Source organism: Oncorhynchus mykiss, chromosome 8 (genome assembly GCF_057628025.1).
Source record: "Oncorhynchus mykiss isolate SJ-2025 chromosome 8, ASM5762802v1, whole genome shotgun sequence".
In the NCBI taxonomy this organism is placed as follows: domain Eukaryota; kingdom Metazoa; phylum Chordata; class Actinopteri; order Salmoniformes; family Salmonidae; genus Oncorhynchus; species Oncorhynchus mykiss.
In genome coordinates, this window is record NC_143029.1 from 32,718,260 (window position 1) to 32,740,376 (window position 22,117).

Below are 22,117 nucleotides of genomic sequence, written 5' to 3' on the forward strand. Positions count from 1 at the left end.
TGTATTTGACATGTTTTACACCACTGTAAATTTACCAATTCATACTGTGAAAGATTTAAAACGCTCTATGGAAGGGCGAGACGATAGATTGCAAACCAATTTTATCTCAAGAATGCTTGTCGTTCATGCTTCAAGCACTCCAATTGCACATTTTCGCTGAGCAATATGTTTGATCCATATATTTAGATAGCTAAGTGATTTCGAATAATATGTGTTGTGCAAATGGCTACTCTGACGTGAAATATATTTTGTGATCCTCCTGCTTCACAGCTGATTCATGTTTTGGTTTGTCCCAAAAAGACCAATGGGTTGGGACGTATTCATTATCGCGTTTTGGTAATAGTAATTTTCAACGATTCAAACCGTGATATAAGGAAATAAACGTTTTTATATTGCTTCTGTTTAAAATATATGAATCCAAAGAGTTGCTTGTGTGTGTGTGTGAGTTTACATTGGTTAGTCAGGAACGCTAGTGGGTATTGCGTTCAATGAACGCCATTTTGATTCTGTTGATACGGCACAGTACATTTTATTCTAAATGAAGGTCTAGGTACCGGTAGTTTCCTGAACAGCTTACTTCGTACAGTTCGGCCCACTGAAGATTGGGGGACGCAGCACATGGTGTAAGTGGAATGATATTCGATGTGACTGCTGCTTACTCTGTGTCGAATACTCGTGATTAATATTGAGATTGTTGGAAATATTTGTTGTTGTGGTGTTTATGTTTTGTGTTGTATCTTTCATGTTACAGGTTGGACAAAGCGTTAACACCCCCTCTGTGGCTGTTAGTAGTAGCCGAGCTCCAGCTGATTGCTTTGAGTCCAGTGAGGACACTTGGATGATCAATTAATCCAAACTGAGCTGTTTAGGACTATTCGGATCCCTGTGGCCGCTCGTGTCGGCAAAGCCATCCACCTTCGTTGTCCAATTTGACCACCGAGGACTATTTATAGAAGCGGATATTTGCTACTTGAGTTGGCTGAAGATCCTTTACAACGACAAGGCCCCTGTCTCATCCCCAGCTTTGCGTACCCTTGATCATTTTGTTGAAGTCATGGGGGATACTGGTAGTGAGCGCAGCAAACCCTTACCACCTCGGTGTCCATGTGGATTTTGGGGGTAAGATGTCGCACATTATGTATTGTGGAGATGGTTTATTGTAGTGAAAATGAGGATGGATATTAATGTCGCCTAGGTTAAAGCCATTGTTATGTTGGGCATACCGGGTGGGGGTTGGGGCAAATGTTGAGTTACAAAACTGATTCCTATCTGAATGTTTTGAGGTTTGCTGAACGTTTGGGCTTGTTTTCATTCTCTATCCATGAGTGTAGATATCAAAACGTCGAATCATGTTATGTGGTTCTGGACGCGTTATGTTAAAATTTCTGTTTATAATCTGATCACCATTCGCTCTAGTTAGGAGGCTCTGTGTCCTTAAATGGAAATGTATCCATTCTAAATAAATTACATCCTAACTAAAGATTAAACGTTAACACTTTGTGTCCAATATTCTCCAGACTGCCATTGCCTTGTAACCACATTAGTTATCAAGTTACAGCACGTTCATCCCTCACATTCCAGTCAAGTTGTGATTACATACCGGAAATGTTTATTTAATGTTATTTAATCGAGCCCATTTAGGCAGTACATTAAACCATCTTTAGTGAAATAGGGCGACCAACAAAAGGGTATGGCCTACTTATAATAAAAATGGGGCCTTTGTTTGAGCTGGACAGTTCTTCCTGTATGGTCAACTATTGCCACGTTCAAAACAACGGGGAACTTGGAAATATCCGACTTTAGTGCGTTCAAGACAACTCGGAACTCGGAAAAAAAGGAGCTCTGACTGGGGGGAAATTGTTTACGACTTCAAATTCCAAGTCGGAAACTCTGGCATCTGTCTAGAGCTCAGACCTAAAGATCACTGACGTCATGAATTGACATCGTTTTCCCCCCAGTTGTCTTGAAAGCACCATGTGTAGCAACGAGATGAGGACTCTGGGATATAACTCCCTGGGTGATTTTATGTACTAAAACCCTGCCCTTCTTTCTTGTGCCATGCTCTCTAACTAGTCACGCTGATCTTTAGGGTGTGTTATATGTGAGCGAACTGAGAATTACTCACACCTCTCAATGTCAGGTGACACAATCGGAAGCATGTTTACGGCTCTTGCGGTCAACACCTGGTTCGAGGCGTCTGAAGCTTGTCACAGTTTTCCACTTTGAAGCCCTACGGCTTTCTTTGTAGCCCTTCCCTGCTGTGTTCAAACTATCTCGCTTTCTGAGTATGCCTGATTACAGCTAGAACCAGGAACAAACATCCTCTTCAGTTTGAGATATCTCATTAAACATTGGGAGGGGAGTCTGTATCGCGAGACTGCATTATATAGGCTTCGCCTTTAGAAGTGGGCTAGTTTTAAAAAATCTGGGCTGAATTTCCAGCTTTCCTGTTTTTAGGTCAGTTGGTTCTTCTCTGGTAAAATGGAGCCTGTGCATATCAATTTGACCGAATTCAAAGGACATTATTTTGATAGTGACAAACCATTCTGGACTGATACTCTGTTTTGACGAACATGTTAGCTCAGTTGAAGCCCTTATCGAGATGGGGAGTGAAGGAAGACATTAGGTTATAATGCGTTAGCTGAAAGTGGGTAGGCAAACACATCTTCTTCAATGTAGTGCAAGGATTAGGCTAGCATGGGGCTTGTCAGAACTCTCATCTATGATTGAGGTCTTTCTAGGTATACTGCAAATCCTCTTCTCGGTTGAGGTCTAGTTACTCTACCACTGAATGACACACGTGATGTTGGGAGGAAAAGTCCAATTGCAGTTAAGGTCATGGTAGGATGAGTACTAAATGTATCCCAGGTCAATTGGAACACTCCATTGGTCACATTCCCTCCTGAGGGCACAATGGGCTGAATACCCTATGGAGTTCCAACCTTTTACTGTATTGACAGAGCTCACACAGCCCAGAACAGAAACATCCCAGCATTATGCATTGTGCCCTCCTATTAAAGTGAGTGTCAGATTTCCAGAATGAGAACAACCATTAGTCTACCCCTGGAAATGTAATGTCATTGAGGAAAGGATTCAAAGGAAAGCCTGAGAAAATGGTGCATGTTTTGGTGGGAGATTTCAGTTGAACAGATTTGAGGCTATGTGGAAGGGTTTGGGTTGTGTTCCTGGAGTTGAGTCTGCTGTCGTGAGTTAGCCTATTACACATTAGGATTGTAAGGGAAGTAAACCTGATTTTAAAGATTTAATTTATGCTTATTTTTTTCTAGGCTTATTCTGACCACAATCTTTAGTGTAATGTATACATAGGGTAATGGAAAAAAATGTGATTGATACACAGAGCTTATGTAGTAGTTGTTATCAATGTTGAGTTGACTACCCTACTTCAGTCAGTAATGAACCCTTGAACCCTCAGGCCAATGTCAATGGCGGTCAAAAGCCCCTGTCAGGTTAGGCTTCTTGGCACAATTGATTAGCCTGGACTGATTAGCTTGTTAACCGGTGAGAGATGGTGTAGGCCTACCTGTCATTTGTTGCTGTAAAAATATTGACTTTTGCTACCTTATGCTCCTTCCCTTTTCAACTGTTTGCAACAACCTCTACCCCACCCCCACCTTTGTTTGTTTCCCCCTTCTCTTCCCGGCCATGACTTTCTGTGATCTGTCACCCCTGCCATCCATTTGTTTTCACTCACTCTCCGTAGCTATGGCAACCTCAGAGCCCGTCTGACTGTCTGGGTACAAAAAAGAATGGGTCAGGTTTGAGTGTCCCAAGAGCCATTGAAATCCATTTTTTTTTTGTGTGTGTGATTTTTGTTGCAAATAAGAGGGCCATATTGCATTGACTGACGTGTGTCTAGTGAGCCTTTATCCTATTTGGCCATCTCCACCTTGGTACCATTCCTTTCTGGGACTGACTTTTACTTTTGTTTTTTCTCTCCCCAGGTCCAGTAAAACCATGAACCTCTGCTCAAAATGTTTTGCTGGTAAGTCTTGCTGTTCCTTGCGCAAGCCAACTAAATTCCCATAAAGGTGGAAGACAATAGGTTTCTGTTATGTGGTAGAGCCCTGTGTGTACCTGAGACATCAGAAGGGGGGGTGCAGATTACTACCTGTCATGTTATGTCTCTGCTGTATGGAAATGGCAGGGTTTTTTTTATACCTCGATTAGGTTACGTATATTGGTTTGTTAGATATGTTTTGTAGAAGTAATTTATGTACCTTTTTGTATAAAAAAAATCCCTGTGAAATATTCCAAAGGCATGCAGTAAAAATACAAGGCTATTTTCAGAATCCAAAAAGTCCATTTCCAGATTAACTTCTCATTGACATAATAGCTATCTCAAGAATAAAACTGGTGTCAGGAAAAATATGTTCTCGGGTCTGATATCTTGCTTTGCTGTATGTTGGGGTGTTGGCTCTCAATACTCCTGTGGATAAAGATTGCAGCTCTAAAATGGAGCTTATGACTGAAGTTTTGAGATGGGCTTCTGTAGGCCTTTTCAGTAACAACATTGCCTAGAATAGATTCAATACACAAGAGCACCAAGGCAGCAGAAATGGGTTCTATAGAGGATTAAGATAAGGCCCTGCGGCCTTTTGACCTTGTGCAGCCCTCTGGGTTTTTGGAGTTGATGGATAGACTCCCTGGTAGCCTAAACTGGGGTCATACTTAGGGCTGTTGCAGTGACCGTATTACCGCCACACCGGCGTCCACGAGTCATGAAGGCAGTCAAATATCACGTGACCGTTTAGTCATGGTAATTAGGCTTCTCCAAGCTCTGATGGGGCTCATGGTCATTAGTAGCCTACCAAACTTGCTAACTCCCTGGTACTCAGCACTCTATTGTCCCTCTAATCACTCTGGCATCAATACAAATGTAATCGAAAATCGAATCAAACGCTTCATGAGGGCCCATGAGCTCATGAGCAACTTTTCTATGGGCTATGCAATGGCGTGATAAAGCAGATGGGTGGCTTTTACTAAATAGAGGATCCCATCCGCTTTGTCTATTTATTTGTCACCTTTCCTAATATTAAGCACATTGCTGTTCTTTAGAATAGGAGTATAGCCTTCCTGGTTGGCATGAAAATGAATCACGGGAAAAGCATCCCCCATCTGCTATTTAAATGTATAGATGACATGTATTTTTTCTGCTGCTTCTGTTTCAAGACTGGTGCATGATAATGGTCCGTTCTAAATCAAAACAAATGTCACATATTATTTAGTATGTGTAAAGACAAGATTAAATCAAGAATAGTCTGATGGGTGAATATATTAGCCTATCACTTGTGAATGATGCCCAGCGTAAGGCAAGAAACAAAGCCGTTTTTGTGACTCTTTCGAATCATAGTCGAACACCTCGTGTAGCCTAGCCCATAGGCCTATATGTTTTGATAAGGTTTGTATCACAAGTAAAGTGGCCAAGTAACTTCTTTAAAATGAAGCACATTAATCAACTTTACAAGGGGGTTTAGAGTCTAACTGGGATACATAAGCTGCGAGTGAGTTTCAAGTTTGGGGAAGATCATTTTCACCATAAAAATGCACCTTTTATAATAAAAGCATTACATGCATAATCACATTTGCGGTCACTTTTGATAATGGTGTTTTCCCGCTAATGAAACATTCACGCTTATAGCCCACTGCCGTGTGCGTGTTGCTGTGCTTATAATGTGAAGAAATAGCTTAATAGTTTATCAAAATGTAAAGATAAATGTTCTGATCTGTTGTCAGCTACATTGATTTAAATGTTGTTTTTTAATGCTTGTGGTTGTATTAATTTAGGATCTGTTGCATCCCACAACTGTTCCAGACTGTTTGGAATAGTTATTTCTCGCACAGAATAGAATAGGTCGACTTTTCTACTGTGGGGGATAGCAAAAGCACTAGCCTATGTCAATCTACTATCTGTTAGGCCTACTCATCTTGTTGGCTGACGGAAAGTAAATGTGGACAGTTCTTAAATATCTTCAATATGCACCTCAGAATTGGATAAGGATGAGCGCAGTTGCGTCCCCTGTGTCTGTCTTCACTTGTAGCCTGTGAGAAAGACCCGATCACGTGATGGAGAGTGCACAGCACTCAGTGAGTGCTTCGGAACAGGCACTCTGGGAGAAGGGCACAACAAAGGCCTGGATTTTTTTTTTAGGGTGTATTAAAGGCACAAAGGGGATGCTGTCATGCTTGTCAAATTGTGAATGAGAGACTAATGAAGTGTGTACAGCCTGCGCAAAAAAACAAAGCAGAGCTCATGCCTTTCAAGCAACTTTTTGAAATAATCATTAGTCGCATCATGCAGCCTTAAAATGTATTAAAAATCAAAACACAGCCCAAAGTTTGTAGTACAACTGGAGTTAGTTATTAAAGTGAAGCATATAGGAGTACCTATTGCTTTGTTAACTGCTCAACACAGGTTAGATTTGCTTAGTGTGCGCACTCCCGCAAATCGTTTGGATAGTTTTTATTTATAGTTTATTCAGCTTTGTTCAGTTTTCTTCATACTATAAAAAAAATAATGCCATGGAATTCTAAGCAAATCTTGTCTGCTAAATTAACGAGTGTAGCTCGCAGCCATTTGGCATAGCCACATCAGGACAACTCAGAGGATGCTATTCTGTTCTCCTAAAATAGACTACATTTTCTTCATATCATGCTTCTTTAGCCCTGTCTAAAATAAATAATGGATTTATTTTGAAGGTGTAGGTTATATTACATGGATTTATTATACTTTTTAAAATGTAATGTTCCAATGGTCTGCATAAGTGGCTTCCCAGGAGATGCTAAATGTGTTTAGGTTAATTTATTTGCAATTACTGTTAGACTGACAGTTATTTGCTTGACAATCACCGGCTGACACAACTTTGTGACCGCCACAGCCCTAATCATGCTAAAGGGTCTGGTTCTGGGTTCTGAGGTATTGACATCCTCTCAGGTCGGACCATCTGCGATTCTGAATGATGTTTTGGGGAGAGGGAATGGTGACTCATGCCCCCACATGTGTATGTTTGTGTGTACTAATGCTCTGAAGCTGCTGGTCCATTAAGAGCCAACGTACAATATGTGGTGCTGGGGTCACTAAATACCATTATTTTGTCTGTCTTTCAGATATCGAGCAGAAGCAGACAGATGAGGACTGTACCTCAAAGCCCAGCCCAAGCACTGGCAGTAGCCAATTGTCTGTCTTCAGTGGCGAGACGAGCAGCAACAGTAGCCAATCCCTATCGTCGTCACCACCCACTAGCTCTGAGCAGCCATCGGTGTCAACCGAAGACCCTGTCCCCACATTACCAACTACACAGGAGGGTAAGATGGAGGGTCCACAACTTTAGAATTTTGCGATGACGCACATTCTGAAACCTTTGAATTAATTACCATAGCTGAGATCATTGTCAGTCATACAATCATACCAAGTTCTAACTAAATCTAATATCAGACTGGACCCTCACTCTTCAGCATTTTCAATCTATATGGTTTATACAGTGCAGTCGGAAAGTATTCCGACCCCTTCCCTTTTTTCAATTTGACGTTACAGCATTATTCTAAAATGTATTACATCTAAAAAAATAAATCCTCATCAATCTACACACAATACCCCATAATGAGGAACTTATGTTGCTAAAAAACTTGAATGAGCATGCCTTCCTTCATGACCTGGCCTCTGTAAAATGGTATAGAATCAGCTTGATCCTCTCTGAAGATGCTTGGACCTTTTTTGATATTTTCAGTGGAATTGTTAACAAACCTGCCCGCATAAAGAAAATGAGAATTAAAAACATGTTCAGACCTTGGTTCGACCGTGATCTTGCAGAGATACCCTCGGCACACGCATACTCAGGCTGACTGGCTCTCGGTCAGGCAAATGAGAAATAAGTGCGCTCAGGCTATCCGGAAGCCGTTAGTTACTTTAAGGAGCAGTTCTCTCTGTGGGTCTAACCCCAGGAAGTTCTAGAAAACAGTTAAAGACCTGGAGAATTAACCCTCCTCCTCGCAGCTGCCCATGTCCCTTAATGGTGATGAAATGGTTGTTACTGAGTCAAAAAAACATCTGGGTCAGATGGTTTAGCCCTTTTCTTCTTTAACCTTTCTGATCTCCCCATCCCGGATCCGGGATCGTGAATACAGACTCAAGCTCATTACCATAACGCAACGTTAACTATTCATGAAAATCGCAAATGAAATGAAATAAATATGCTAGCTCTCAAGCTTAGCCTTTTGTTAACAACACTGTCATCTCAGATTTTCAAAATATGCTTCTCAACCATTGCAAAACAAGCATTTGTGTAACAGTATTGTAGGCTAACGTAGCATTTAGCATTAGCATTCAGCTGGCAACATTTACACAAAAAAACAGAAAAGCATTCAAATAAAATAATTTACCTTTGAAGAACTTCAGATGTTTTCAATGAGGAGACTCTCAGATAGCAAATGTTCAGTTTTTCCTGAAAGATTATTTGTTTAGGACAAATCGCTCCGTTTTCTGCGTCACGTTTAGCTATGAAAAAACCCCTGTATCCAGGATTGTGTAAATCTATCAGCAAGCTCATTAGCATAACACAACGTTAACTATTTATGAAAATCGCAAATGAAATGAAATAAATATGCCATCTCTCAAGCTTAGCCTTTTGTAAACAACACTGTCATCTCAGATTTTCAAAATATGCTTCTCAACCATAGGAAAACAATCATTTGTGTAAAAGTAGCTAGCTAGCGTTAGCATTTCGCGTTAGCATTTAGCGTTAGCATTAGCGTTAGCATCCAGCACGCAACATTAACAAAAACATAAAAGCCTTCAAATAAAATCATTTACCTTTGAAGAACTTCTGATGTTTTCAATGAGGATACTCTCAGTTAGATAGCAGATGCTCAGTTTTTCCAAAAAGATTCCTTGTGTATTAGAAATAGCTCCGTTTTATACATCACATTTGGCTACCAAAAAAAATCCGAAAATTCAGTCCTCAAAACGCGAACTTTTTTCCAAATTAACTCCATAATATCGACTGAAAACATGGCAAACGTTGTTTAGAATCAATCATCAAGGTGTTTTTCACATATCTCTTCATTGATACATCGTTCTTGGACACATGCTTTCTCCCCTGAATCAAATGGTAAAGTAGAAGCAGCTGGCAATTGCGCACCGAATTCGACGCAGGACACCAGGCGGACACTTGGAAAATGTAGTCTCTTATGGTCAATCTTCCAATGATATGCCTACAAATACGTCACAATGCTGCTAAGACCTTGGGCGAACGACAGAAAGTGTAGGCTCATTCGTTGCGCAATCACAGCCATATAAGGAGAGAATGGAAAACAGAGCTTCAGAAATTCTGCTAATTCCTAGGTGATGCATCATCTTGGTTTCGCCTGTAGAATGAGTTCTGGGGCACTTACAGACAAAATCTTTGCAGATTCTGAAACTTCAGAGTGTTTTCTTTCCAAAACTGTCAAGAATATGCATAGTCGAGCATCTTTTCGTGACAAAATATCGCGCTTAAAACGGGAACGTTTTTTATCCAAAAATGAAATAGCGCCCCTAGAGCTCTAACAGGTTAAGGTTGCTGCCCCTATCATCGCCAAGCCTATCTCTGTCCTTTTAAACCTGTCTCGCCTCTCTGGGGAGGTTCCCATTGCTTGGAAGGCAGCCATGATGCATCCTTTATTTAAGTGGGGAGATCAAGCTGATCCTAACTGTTATAGGCCCATTTCTATTTTGCCCTGTTTTATCAAAAGTGTTGGAAAAACTTGTCAATAATTAACTGACTGGCTTTTTTTTATGTCTATAGTATTCTCTCTGGTATGTGATCTTGTTTCCGCTCAGGTTATGGATGTGTCACTGCAACCTTAAAGGTCCTCAATGATGTCACCATTGCCCTTGTTTCTAAGCAATGTTGTGCTGCTATTTTTATTGACTTGGCCAAAGCTTTTCATACGGTAGACCATTCCATTCTTGTGGGCCGGCTAAATAGTATTGGTGTGTCTCTGAGGGGTCTTTGGCCTGGTTTGCTAATTACCTCAGAGTGTAGTGTATAAAGTCAGAACATATGCTGTCTCAGACACTGCCTGTCACCAAGGCTCGATCCTAGGCCCCACACTCTTCTCAATATAGATCAACAACATAGCTCAGGCAGTAGGAAGCTCTCTCATCCATTTATATGTGGATGATAGTCTTATACTCAGCTGGCCCTTCCCTGGATTTTGTGTTAAATGCTCTACAACAAGCTTTCTCTGCCCTTAACCTTCTTCTGAACATCTCCAAAACAAAGGTCATGTGGTTTGGTAAGAAGAATGCCCCTCTCCCCACAGGTGTGATTACTACCTCTGAGGGTTTAGAGCTTGAGGTAGTGTACTTGGGAATACACTGTGCTTCTCTCGGCACATATCAAAGCTGCAGGCTAAAGTTAAATCTAGACTTGGTTTCCTCTATCGTAATCGTTCCTCTTTCACCCCAGCTGCCAAACTAACCCTGATTCAGATGACCATCCTACCCATGCTTGATTACGGAGATGTAATTTATAGATCGTCAGGTAAGGGTGCTCTCGAGCGGCTAGATGTTCTTTACCATTCGGCCATCAGGTTTGCCACCAATGCTCCTTATAGGACACATCACTGCACTCTATACTCCTCTGTAAACTGGTCATCTCTGTATACCCGTCGCAAGACCCACTGGTTGATGCTTATTTACAAAACCCTCTTAGGCCTCACTCCCCCTCCCCCTATCTGAGATATCTACTGCAGCCCTCATCCTCCACATACAACACCCGTTCTGCCAGTCACATCCTGTTAAAGGTCCCCAAAGAACACGCATCCCTTGGTCGCTCCTATTTTCAGTTCGCTGCAGCTAGCGACTGGAACGAGCTGCAACAAACACTCAAACTGGACAGTTTTTTTCTCCATCTCTTCATTCAAAGACTCAATCATGGACACTCTTACTGACAGTTGTGGCTGCTTTGCTTGATGTATTGTTGTCTATACTTTTCTTGCCCTTTTTCGCTGTTGTCTGTGCCCAATAATATTTGTACCATGTTGTGCTGCTGCCATGTTGTGTTGCTAACTTGCTACCATGCTGTGTTGTCATGTGTTGCTTCCATGCTATGTTGTCTTAAGTCTCTTTATGTAGTGTTGTCTCCTGTCGTGATGTGTGTTTTGTCATTTAAAAAAAAATATATATATCCCCGTCCCCGCAGGAGGCCTTTTGCTTTTTGGTAGGCCGTCATTGTAAATAAGAATTTGTTCCTAACGGACTTCCCTAGTTAAATCAATTTAAAATGAGAAAGCGAAAATGGGTTTTTAGCAGAAAAAAAACAGATACCTTATATACTTAAGTATTCAGATCCTTTGCTATGAGACTTGAAATTGGGCTCTGGTGCATCCTGTTTCCATTGATCATCCTTGAGATGTTTCTACAATTTGATTGTAGTCCACCTGTGGTAAATTCAATTGATTAGACATGATTAGGAAAGGCACACACCTGTCTATTTAAGGTCCCACAGTTGACAGTGCATGTCAGGGCAAAAACCAAGCCATGAGGTTGAAGGAATTGTCTGTAGCGCTCCGAGACAATTGTGTCGAAGCACAGATCTGTGGAAGGCTACCAAAAAATGTCTGCAGAATTGAAGATCCCCAAGAAAACAGTGGCCTCAATCATTCTTAAATGGAAAAAGTTTGGAACCACCAAGACTCTTCCTTGAGCTGGCCGCTCGGCCAAACTGAGCAATCGGGGGAGAAGGGCCTTGGTCAGGGAGGTGACCAAGAAGCCAATGGTCACTGACAGAGCTCTAGAGGTCCTCTGTTGAGATGGGAGAACCTTCCATAAGGACAACCATCTCTGCAGCACTCCACCAATCAAGTCTTTATGGTAGTGGCCAGAGTTTGCGAAAGGGAACCTACAAGACTCTCAGACCATGAGAAACAAGATTTTCTGGTCTGACGAAACCAAGATTGAACTCTTTGGCCTGAATGCCAAGCGTCACGTCTGGAAAATACCTGGCACCATCCCCACGGTGAATCATGTTGGTAGCAGAATCATGCTGTGGGGATGTTTTTCAGCGGCAGGGACTGGGAGACTAGTCAGGATCTAGGGAAAGATGAACGGAGCAAAGTACTGAGAGATCCTTGATGAAAACCTGCTCAGGACCCTAGACTGGGGTGACGGTTCACCTTCCAACAGGACAACAACCCTAAGCACACAGCCAAGACCGTGTAGGAGTGGTTTCAGGACAAGACTGAGTGGCCCAGCCAGACCCCGGACTTGAACCCGATCAAACATCCTGAGAGACCTTACAATAGCTGTGCAGCGACGCTCCCCATCCAACCTGACAGAGCTTGCGAGGATCTGCAGAGAAGAATGGGAGAAAATCCCTAAATACAGGTGTGCCAAGCTTTTAGCATCATACCCAAGAAGACAAGGCTGTAATCGCTGCCAAATGTGCTTTAACAAAGTTCTGAGTAAAGGGTCTGAATACTTATGTAAATGTGATATTTCAGTTTTTAGTAATAGATTTCAAAAAATCTCTGAACCTGTTTTGCTTTGTCTTTTTATGGGGTATTGTATGTAGATTGTTGAGTGGGGGGGGGGAACATTTTAATCCATTTTAGAATAAGGTTGTAACGTAACAATGTGGAAAAGGTCAAGGGATCTGAATACTTTCCAAATGCACTGTTTATATACATCTTCAATCTGGACAAACACTACATCTCTTAGTATTAGATGTCACTGAGGAAGAGAAGAGTGCACACTTTAGTCCACATACACTCCCCTCTATTTTAATGGACAGTGAATCTATAATGTTAAAATTTGCTTCTGTACTCCAGCATTTTGGATTTGAGATCAAATGTTAAATATGAGGCGACAGGGGGGGGGGGGGGTCCTGTTTTTACCGTTTTTAAATTGAAAAAACTATCTAGTCCCCCTATTTGGAGAATGCAATAGTATTTGAACAAATTCACTGATGGTGTATTGAAGTAGTACAAATTTAGTGTTTGGTCCCAAATCACTAGCACACAATGCAGGGATTTTCAGCTGGTTGGTCGAGACATTTTATTTTTACTCACTCTTGCAACCCTTTCTAAACCTCCAGCAACCCACCAGTTGATTTTGAATTGGTTGTGAGTGTATATTTAAATTAAACTCTCCAGTCTGAACTTAAATGACTAAAACCAGGTGTGACTAATCTTTTTTAAGAAATATAAGCTCTGCTATTTTTCTTCGATCACAGTTTGTTCAATATAGTTATTAGCAGTCCTATTTAACATATTTGGTGGATTTTGTTGTGACACCAGTGAGCTTAACATTCTTCATCAAGAATATGGGCAAAATGGAATTACTGACAATGGAAAAAGGTGGGACTGTTGTGTTTCGGATTATGTTTTGGCCAATAGGAACTGAATAGTGAGTAATGCGTTGTCATTTATTAGCCTATTTGATTGTAAATAAGAATAAAATGTTTCTGAACACTTCTACATAAATGTGGATGCTAACATGATTACGGATAATCATGAATGAATCATGAATAATGATGATCATACCCACTCAAATACTAACCTCTCACCTAGGGCGGAGTGATATCAAATGAATTTAAATTGTTTTTTTTAGCACAATATTCCAAATGCCTTTATCACAAGAATCAATGTTTTTGTCCGCTCGTTTTCATGTTGAATTTTTGGTCTCGTGTCACTAGCTTCATTCTGTGCTGTGTGCACCTTCTCATATACTCTGGGGAGGCTATACCGACACGCCCGGTGCCCATATTGATGACGTATGTCGTGCAGTGAGAGTCGAGTGAAGGCTGATGGATTTTGTTCAGTCAGTTGCCCTTCCCAGCTAGCTAGTTTATGCTTGTAGCTAGAAACTTATACTACAAGTTATTTATCCCTCGCCCATCGAAATAAACAACTTTCTTTTCCAAGTTTTACCTCATGTCATGCTGCTGATGCCAGTTTGAACTAGTTCGCTGGGAAGGACTCATCAGGATGACCTGGGTGAACTAAATCCATTCCTCTCGACTCAGCTGCGCGACATGCATCATCAGGCGTGTCATCAAGCGTGTCTGTATAGCCTTTCCCCATTTACTCTCACGCACACATACCAAGCCCCTCCCTCTGTCACTTACAACATCGAAGATGAGCGATCACTTCTCTCACAAGCGGTTTTAACTCACTATTTACTTTTGCGGGTTAGTCCAACCGACTCAGTCAAATTTTCACAAAGACATTTAGACATTACTGTAATAGAGTAGTTAACCTTTCTAGCGATACCCTTTTTTTATGTCTCAACTCTTCAGATTGTGCGCAGAGCAGATACTACTAAAACAGGAGTATCAATTAACATTGATTCTAGAGAATTAATGCTCAAGTTTGTCGCGCCCAGTATTGTCCCGCAAGCAGCAAACACTTGTACTAGCTGTCTAGTCTGTTTTTATAAATGTACAATAAGCATGAAACACAATTATGTAAGGAGTTGGCAACTCGTTCTCCTTCTGAGAAATAAGATGGGCCGCTTGATTTCAAAGTCTAAACGAAGTGGACAGGCTAGCATGCTGTTCAAACAGTTGGAGATGAACAGAAGGGTGTGTTCGTAATTTAACTGTTCTGCCTGGTTAGCTAGCAAGTAGTTCCAAGTTGGCTAAACTTGAAATATAAAGATTAGCTGAATACTCACTTGCACGTGTGCTTGTGGGATCGTTTGAGACCTGTGTTCATTTTCTATTATGCCTGCTACAAGATGTTTGTCATTATTAGTGAATTAATGTGCATTATGGTTCTGGTTAAATTTGTAACAAAAATGCAATTTTCATAGACATGAAAGCCAGAGATCAGTCATTTAAAAAAATATCTATAATTATTATTTGCAAAAAAAGCAGATTAAACTATTTTGATAAAATTAAATGATTAGTGGGTCTTATGGTTATGGAATAGGCATATTTAGCCCTGAATTAGATTTATTTATTTAGTGAGCCTAAGAAATCATATATATTGTGAATCACCCTAACCGAAAATAATTTCCAGCATTTTCATAAATTTGTGCATTTCCTGCATTCATTTGAGCTAATTCCCACACTCCCGCGTAGGGCTGCACAATATGTGCGAAAAATCAAGGCCTTATTTTTAACCAAATGTTGCAATTGCGATTTGACTTCCGAATTAGATCAAAACACAGTGAACTGTTGGAATCATGGAAATAAATTATTGTTCTAATTCTATAGTTAGAATATAATAGTGGGCACTTTAAATATAGTGTTTGACATGGCAATGAATGGAAATGCCAGGGAGGAGTTATTGTGGCAGGAACCAAAGTGTTGGTCAGTGTTTCCTAGGGCCTAGACCCTATAATCTTTCACTAGAAATATTTTTTCATGTAGCCAACATTCATGCTTCGCCTATTCCTCTGATTTAGAATATACTGTTGCACAAACATGCAGATTTAGGCCTACACCATCACTATTATCAGGCTGTGTAAGCTAGCTACTTTTGCTCTGACTCTTACATTTTATTAGCTAACTAACTAGAGATTTAGCATTAGCGTATAACACGATTTAAGGAAAACTTGCTAAGAAAAGACAAACTAGCTTTTTGCAGATGTACGAAAGTAATGGTTCCATTTTATAGAATGCTTGTGGATTTATATTAAGAAGCAAAGTGAAAATAACATTGTTGTCGTCAACATTGTTGCATGTGCTGCATTAACCGTGCAGACTGAACGGAGGCATCCCGTGGTCAAGCAACAACAACATGCACTCCTTGAGTGACGGGGCTAGGATTGTGTGGAAAGTGGCATGGAGAGAGTGGAGAGGGTTGACTCAAGTAGCTGTGTACACTATACAAATTTACTTCACACACGGCATATCACATTTTAACAAACCAAACATTCAAATACCCAAACCTTACATCTGTGTGTAGTAAAATACAGTATACTGACCAGCACTAATGGAAATACCCTCAAATAAAAGGTGGCATTCCATACTGTCGCTTTGTAACATTTGATCTCAAATCGAAAATGCTGGAGTATAGACACAATTTGAAACATTTTTGCTCCGCTGTCAAATAAGATACGGAGGGAAGTGTGTATATACGTATGCATTTCATGAAGTCTCTATTGGCAGAGGTCTGTAAGGTTGGACTGATATGGTGACAGCCTGCTTCTATTTCTGCCTTAGGAGGAGTGGTGGTTGTGTGTGTGTGTCTCACTCCGTTGGCAATACATGTACTAAGCCTGGCCCAGATAGGAATCATACTGGGGCAGTATGGTCACGTTGACCATCTTTTAAGACCTGCTTGGTCCTCCCAGGATTTCACTTAAGATTTCCAGTTTTCAACCAATTGCAGTTTCTTGTTGCATTTGGTGTTTTTTTAGGGGTGTAACCATTCACCAATGCGCATCGGTTCCCGATTCAAATGTTTAAGATGTAAGTGCATCGGTCCGTGGACCCAAAACCGATCCAAATGTAGCATGCATCAGTCAGAAAGACGATTCAAGCATTACAAATTGCTGGTTCACTAAAATGTTTGGCTTATTCCATTTTGTCTACCTTCAGAAAATAACTCATATTTTATAACAACTGAAGTACTCTCCTTCAGTGTCAAACTGCATGTAACTGTGTTGACAGTCATTTTGCGTGCTGAACAACCCCAGGCAATATCGGTACTGGTTAAACTGCACACACTGCCCGGCCTGTTCCTGATCTTGCACATCTGTGCAGCACTTTCGGCATGCAAATGCTCTGGAGCAGGTTGTCATCAAGGATGTCTCTGTACTTTGCTACGATCATCTTTGCCTCGATCCTGACTAGTCTCCCAGTCTCTGCCTCTGAAAAACATTCCCACAGCAGGATGCGGCCACCACCGTGCTTCGCCGTAGGGATGGTGCCAGGTTTCTTTCAGATGTTAACGCTTGGCATTCAGGCCAAAGAGTTCAATCTTGGTTTCTCCAGACCAGAGAATCTTGTTTCTCATGGTCAGAGTCTTTAGGTGCCTTTTGGCAAACTCCAAGCTGGCTGTCATGTGCCTTTTACTGAGGAGTGTCTTCTGTCTGGTCACTCTACCATAAAGGCCTGATTGGTGGAGTGCTGCAGAGATGGTTCTGGGAGGTTCTCCCATCACCACAGAGGAACTCTAGAGCTCTGCCAGAGTGACCATCGGGTTCTTGGTCACCTCCCTGACCAAGACCCTTTTCCCCCGATTGCTCAGTTTGGCTGGGTGGCCAGCTCTAGGAAGAGTCTTGGTGGTTCCAAACTTCTTCCATTTTTGAATGATGGAGGCCACTTTGTTCTTGGGGACCTTCAATGCTGCAGACATTTTTTGCTACCCTTTCCCAGATCTGTGCCTCGACACAATGGGTTCTCGGAGCTCTACGGACAATTCCTTTGACCTCATGGCTTGGTTTTTGCTCTGACTTGTACTGTCAACTGTGGGACCTTTTTTTTTATATAGACAGGTGTATGCCTTTCCAAATCACGTCCAATCACTTGAATTTACCACAGGTGGACTCCAATCACGTTGTAGAAACATCTCAAGGATGATCAATGGAAACAGGATGCACCTGAGCTCATTTTTATTTGCAAAAATGTCTAAACCTGTTTTCGCTTCGTCATTATGCGGTATTGTGTGTGTGTGTGTGTGTGTGTAGATAGCTTAGGAAAAAAGTATATTTCATTCATTTTAGAATAAGGCTGTAACGTAACAAAATGTGGAAAAAGTCTAAGTCTGAATACTTTCCGAAGGCACCGTATGAGCTGTTAATGGTGTTTTACTGGAGTAGTAGTAGTAATAATCTATCAGAAACACAACTCATCTGGCTATACCTGCAGAATTGGTTTTTCCAATATTTTATTTAGATTTTTCAGGTTCACCTGAGTTTGGGTAGTTTAGCAATAGTTTGGGTAGTTTTGCTTTAAACAATCAGTGCGCATATATATATATATATATCTTTTTTTGATGTACAGGGTAAACTTGATAATTTACTAACGAGGACGGCAATCACTTTTGCGAGGCTCACTGCGTGGCCGACGCGAGAGGTGAACTTCCAAGCGGTCAAAACCATTTGATTTTTAGATGGGGGGTGAAATTCAAATTGTGCTATTGTAACGGATGTGAAACGGCTAGCTTAGTTAGCGGTGGTGCGCGCTAAATAGCGTTTCAATCGGTGACGTCGCTTGCTCTGAGACCTTGAAGTAGTGGTTCCCCTTGCTCTGCAAGGGCCGTGGCTATTTTGGAGCGATGGGTAACGATGCTTCGTGGGTGACTGTTATTGATGTGTGCAGAGGGTCCCTGGTTCGAGCCCGGGTATGGGCGAGGGGACGGTCTAAAGTTATACTGTTACACTATATATTCATTGTCCACGTCATAGCTAATTTGTATCCGATAAATATTGATACATTACTAGCTCAAGCACTTAATCTGCTAAAATGACATGTTAATTAGTGGGTGATGGTGATTTTAGAACCAAAGAAAGAAACCCCCCAAAAAGGCTACATTGCCGCCCCTCCCCCCTACATAGAGCATACAGCATTTACATACCTCTTGTATAAAGCCTTGTTTTTGTGTTACTATTGCCTTTAGCAAATATTTGTCTTACTTTTTAACACTGCACTGTTGGGAGTGGGCTCGTAAGTAAGGATTTCACTGTAAAGTCTACACCTGTTGTTGTATCCGGTGCATGTGACCAATAAAATGTTATTTGATTTAAACAGGCACGCCAGCTCAGACAGATCCAGCACAGAGAGGCCCAGCTCAGACAGATCCAGCACAGAGAGGCCCAGCTCAGACAGATCCAGCACAGAGAGGCCTAGCTCATGAGCTCCATCAGCAGCGGATTTTAATTTAGAATAAAGAAATGTTATGCAACAAATGTTAGTGCACCGAATCGATTTGTTCTCCAACTAACCGAATTGCACAGACTCGTTTCAAACTAAAACGTATCGTTCCTGGATCGTATCGGAGCCAATGTATCTAGATACACGTCGAATCATCTTGAAAGGGAAAGATGAACATCCCTAGTATTTTTATCCTTCATGTTAAGAATGTAAGTCGAGCGATATGTTGACGTAAATAGACTTGGCATGTCCGGATTTGAGCTTATCTGGTTGCATGGCCACGAGGTCTTAAATCCTTCAAGGTTCTGATATTGTCTTTCTGGCTCCAAAACATCTTGTTCTAGGTGACACACATTTGGGCTCTTGATCAATGAAGAATGATTCCCTTGTCTTGCTCTTCTTTTTGTTCCACAGGAGTATCGTCATGCACAGAAACAGCCCAAGGCACCCTCTGTACACCCACAAAACGTCCTTGCGAATCAGGTACAGCCATGCTCCTGCTCTCTGTGTATATTTCTGTGCAATATTGAACGTCCCACGGTTACTCTGTAACCATGTGACCTCCTGTTCTTTCAGCTTCAGGGTCGGAGAGCGAGGCGTCACCAGAGAAACGGGCACGGCGGGACTTGGAGGGGGAGGCGGCGAGCGAGGAGCCTAGCCGAGGACCCAAGCAGAAAAACCGCCGGCGCTGCTATCGCTGCCAAACCAAACTGGAGCTGGTACAGCAGGAACTGGGATCCTGTCGCTGCGGTCAGTACTACATAGGAACAGCCCAAACACATCTGAACACGTCTGCCCTTGGTTTCCGTGTCTCCTCACCCCGTGTCTCCTCACCTTGACACAGATTTTTATTTTCTCTTTTTCTGTCTCGTTCTCTTTCTCTTTTTCGCCTCCCCTCTTTCTCTCATTGTTTCCCTTCCTATTTTGTTTTGTCTTCTAGGCTACGTGTTCTGCATGCTCCACCGTCTACCTGAGCAGCACGACTGCCTGTTCGACCACCTGGGACGTGGGCGCGAGGAGGCCGTCCTCAAGATGGTGAAGCTGGACCGCAAGGTGGGCCGCTCGTGCCAACGCATCGGAGAAGAGTGCTCTTGAGTTGCCCCCGCTGCCCGCCCGTCACCACCCATCCACACAACAGAGAAGCGGCACTTAAATAGAGAGGGGGACGTAAGAGAGAGCAAGGAAGAGAGGGAGGGAAGGGGAAGAAGGAGAGAGCATGGTTGTAATAGATCCACACTTACCCCACCATTCTGGAGCTGAGGGTTGTTGACCCACTCCTGTTAGTCTTGACCCCTCCAGAGGGGAACAGTTTGGACACTGCCTTGGACACGGTCACCATGGCAACCTCTGGAGCCACACTGTCACTATCGCACGTTTGTTTTCACACAGCCTTAACTTGTCAGAGGGGTATACTACAAAGCAGGATCAATTGGTTAGCCAGCTATCTTTGATGAACAAACAGAATTAACTATTGATTTTCAGGTTCAATTAAGAAAGCTCAACTTAGCTATGTGTTTTTGGTTGAGTAAATTGGACCATGCCCATTTCAAGCTTATCTTTCTAAAGAATTAAGTTATTTCACAATATTTACACGTTAGCTGGCAAACTATTTTTTTTATTTTTAATCACACAGCAGCGCCATCGCTCAACAACAATCTTACCCCTCAAGTCTTTGTTTCACTGTTCACAAAAGATTAGTCTGCACCAGTACTTTCTAAATGAAACTGACCTCTTTCTCGGCTCCTTGGTCATCTTGGTAAGCAGGTTTTCAGTACATCATTGGTGACAGATAAACGGAACATAGCCCTGTCTGTCCCTTGACCACTCCTCAGGTTGTAGGGTGGAATGTTGACCTTTACCCCCCCCCCCCCCCCTCCCCCTCTTCCTTTTCTGCTCCCTCCTCACCCAATGTCTCCTGCATGGCATTGGATTGAAATAGCGTGTGTTAAGGACGTCGTCGTCCCCGGACATGGGTCAGTTGTTGTGTGGCCATGTTTGTTCTTATGAGACTGCTAGACTGGTTTGACTACAAACCGGACCACAAACCCTTGTACTGCAGCCTTCCTCCTCCGCTTCTCTCAGCTGGATTAGAGTCTGAACAAATGGACTAGAGTCACACACACAGAACCTCTCTGAAGCAGAAGCCCTTCTCTGCCTGCTGCTCTTTGAATAAGTGATGCTGTTGCTGTTAATGCTCTCCTTCTGTTTTGTAATACCCTGTGCACTCTTACTCCCTTTATTTTTACATACACACTACACAATCCCTGACTCACTGGACTGTCAAACTATGGCTCTATTCGTATGGCCATACAAGCAGACCACTTAAAAAGCATGCATAATACATTGCTTCATTTTTTTTTTTTTGTAGTATGCTAGTCTGTTCCATATTTTACTCCTCCTACCCCAGTCACACTACTTGAGTGTGCTGGTCCCAATGCTCATCTCATTCTTCTTCCTCACTTCCCTCTCTGCTTCCTTCTCTTACTGGCCCCCTTCCTCCGGTGCGAGGAATGACTGAAGGATGGCAGGAGCGACGTGTAGAGTGGCATAGTGGGTGGTTTCATTTTGGTATTTCTGCGACCTCTCGAGTGCCGATGGGGAAAATTTAAGAAATGTTATCTTTCTGTATCTTAAAAGAAATTTTATTTAACCATATATTATTTTGATTTACTTACACATTAGCATATAGCTGCATATTTAGTTAAATGTATAAAACCAGAACAATTGTTTTATGTTCTCCTTTTATTTGATTATTTTCCCCTTTTTGCTGAGGATGAATAAACTGGATTAGAGGAATTGGGTGGCCTGTGTGATCTTTAAAACATTTGAATTATTTCATTAAAATAAGGGTAAACATTTTGCATTATTTTCTACAGAAACTGAAAAGCAGTTCATCAAAACAAGTGAAAATGGAAAGTGTGAACCTGATTCTATGGAAAATTTTGCAAATGTCTGTAACGAAAAATAAAAAGCTCTCTAAAATAGACAACGAACATGACCCTTTGTGTTTTCTGTCAGCCTTCAGGGGTCAAATTTGCCAACATTCTAAGGCCGTGGCCACATTCAGATTTTCTAAAAATTCCAGATGGGGCCAACGGTTGCCGAATGAATGACAATGGATGTGATTTTCTGCCTAAAATGCCACAAATTCTCTTTTTCCGCATTGACATGAGTTGTACTTTCGACACGGACAATGAATTTAATCTGCGTGCCCGTACCCTTATGCTTTGTTGAGGTGGCTACCTAATCTAGCTCTTGTTTTGAGGATTTAGTCCTGCCCAATGAATACCCTT

The 22,117-nt window shown here is 41.8% G+C and overlaps 1 protein-coding gene across 2 annotated transcripts; it reads left to right on the top strand.

The window, feature by feature from the left end:
- The first annotated feature begins 20 nt into the window (after positions 1 to 20).
- On the top strand, positions 21 to 21,806 carry LOC110529803 (AN1-type zinc finger protein 3 homolog). Of its 2 annotated transcripts, XM_021612340.3 has the most exons (7): positions 21 to 623; positions 752 to 1,119; positions 3,963 to 4,003; positions 7,126 to 7,323; positions 19,239 to 19,307; positions 19,401 to 19,574; positions 19,765 to 21,806. In XM_021612340.3, exons 2-7 carry the CDS (start codon positions 1,055 to 1,057, stop codon positions 19,917 to 19,919), a joined length of 702 nt encoding a protein of 233 aa, XP_021468015.1. In that variant the 5' UTR covers positions 21 to 623; positions 752 to 1,054; the 3' UTR covers positions 19,920 to 21,806. The 2 variants fall into 2 exon arrangements, with proteins under 2 accessions (XP_021468015.1, XP_021468016.1); XM_021612341.3 differs by lacking the exon at positions 752 to 1,119 and having other exon boundaries at positions 276 to 623.
- Positions 21,807 to 22,117: the final 311 nt, after the last annotated feature.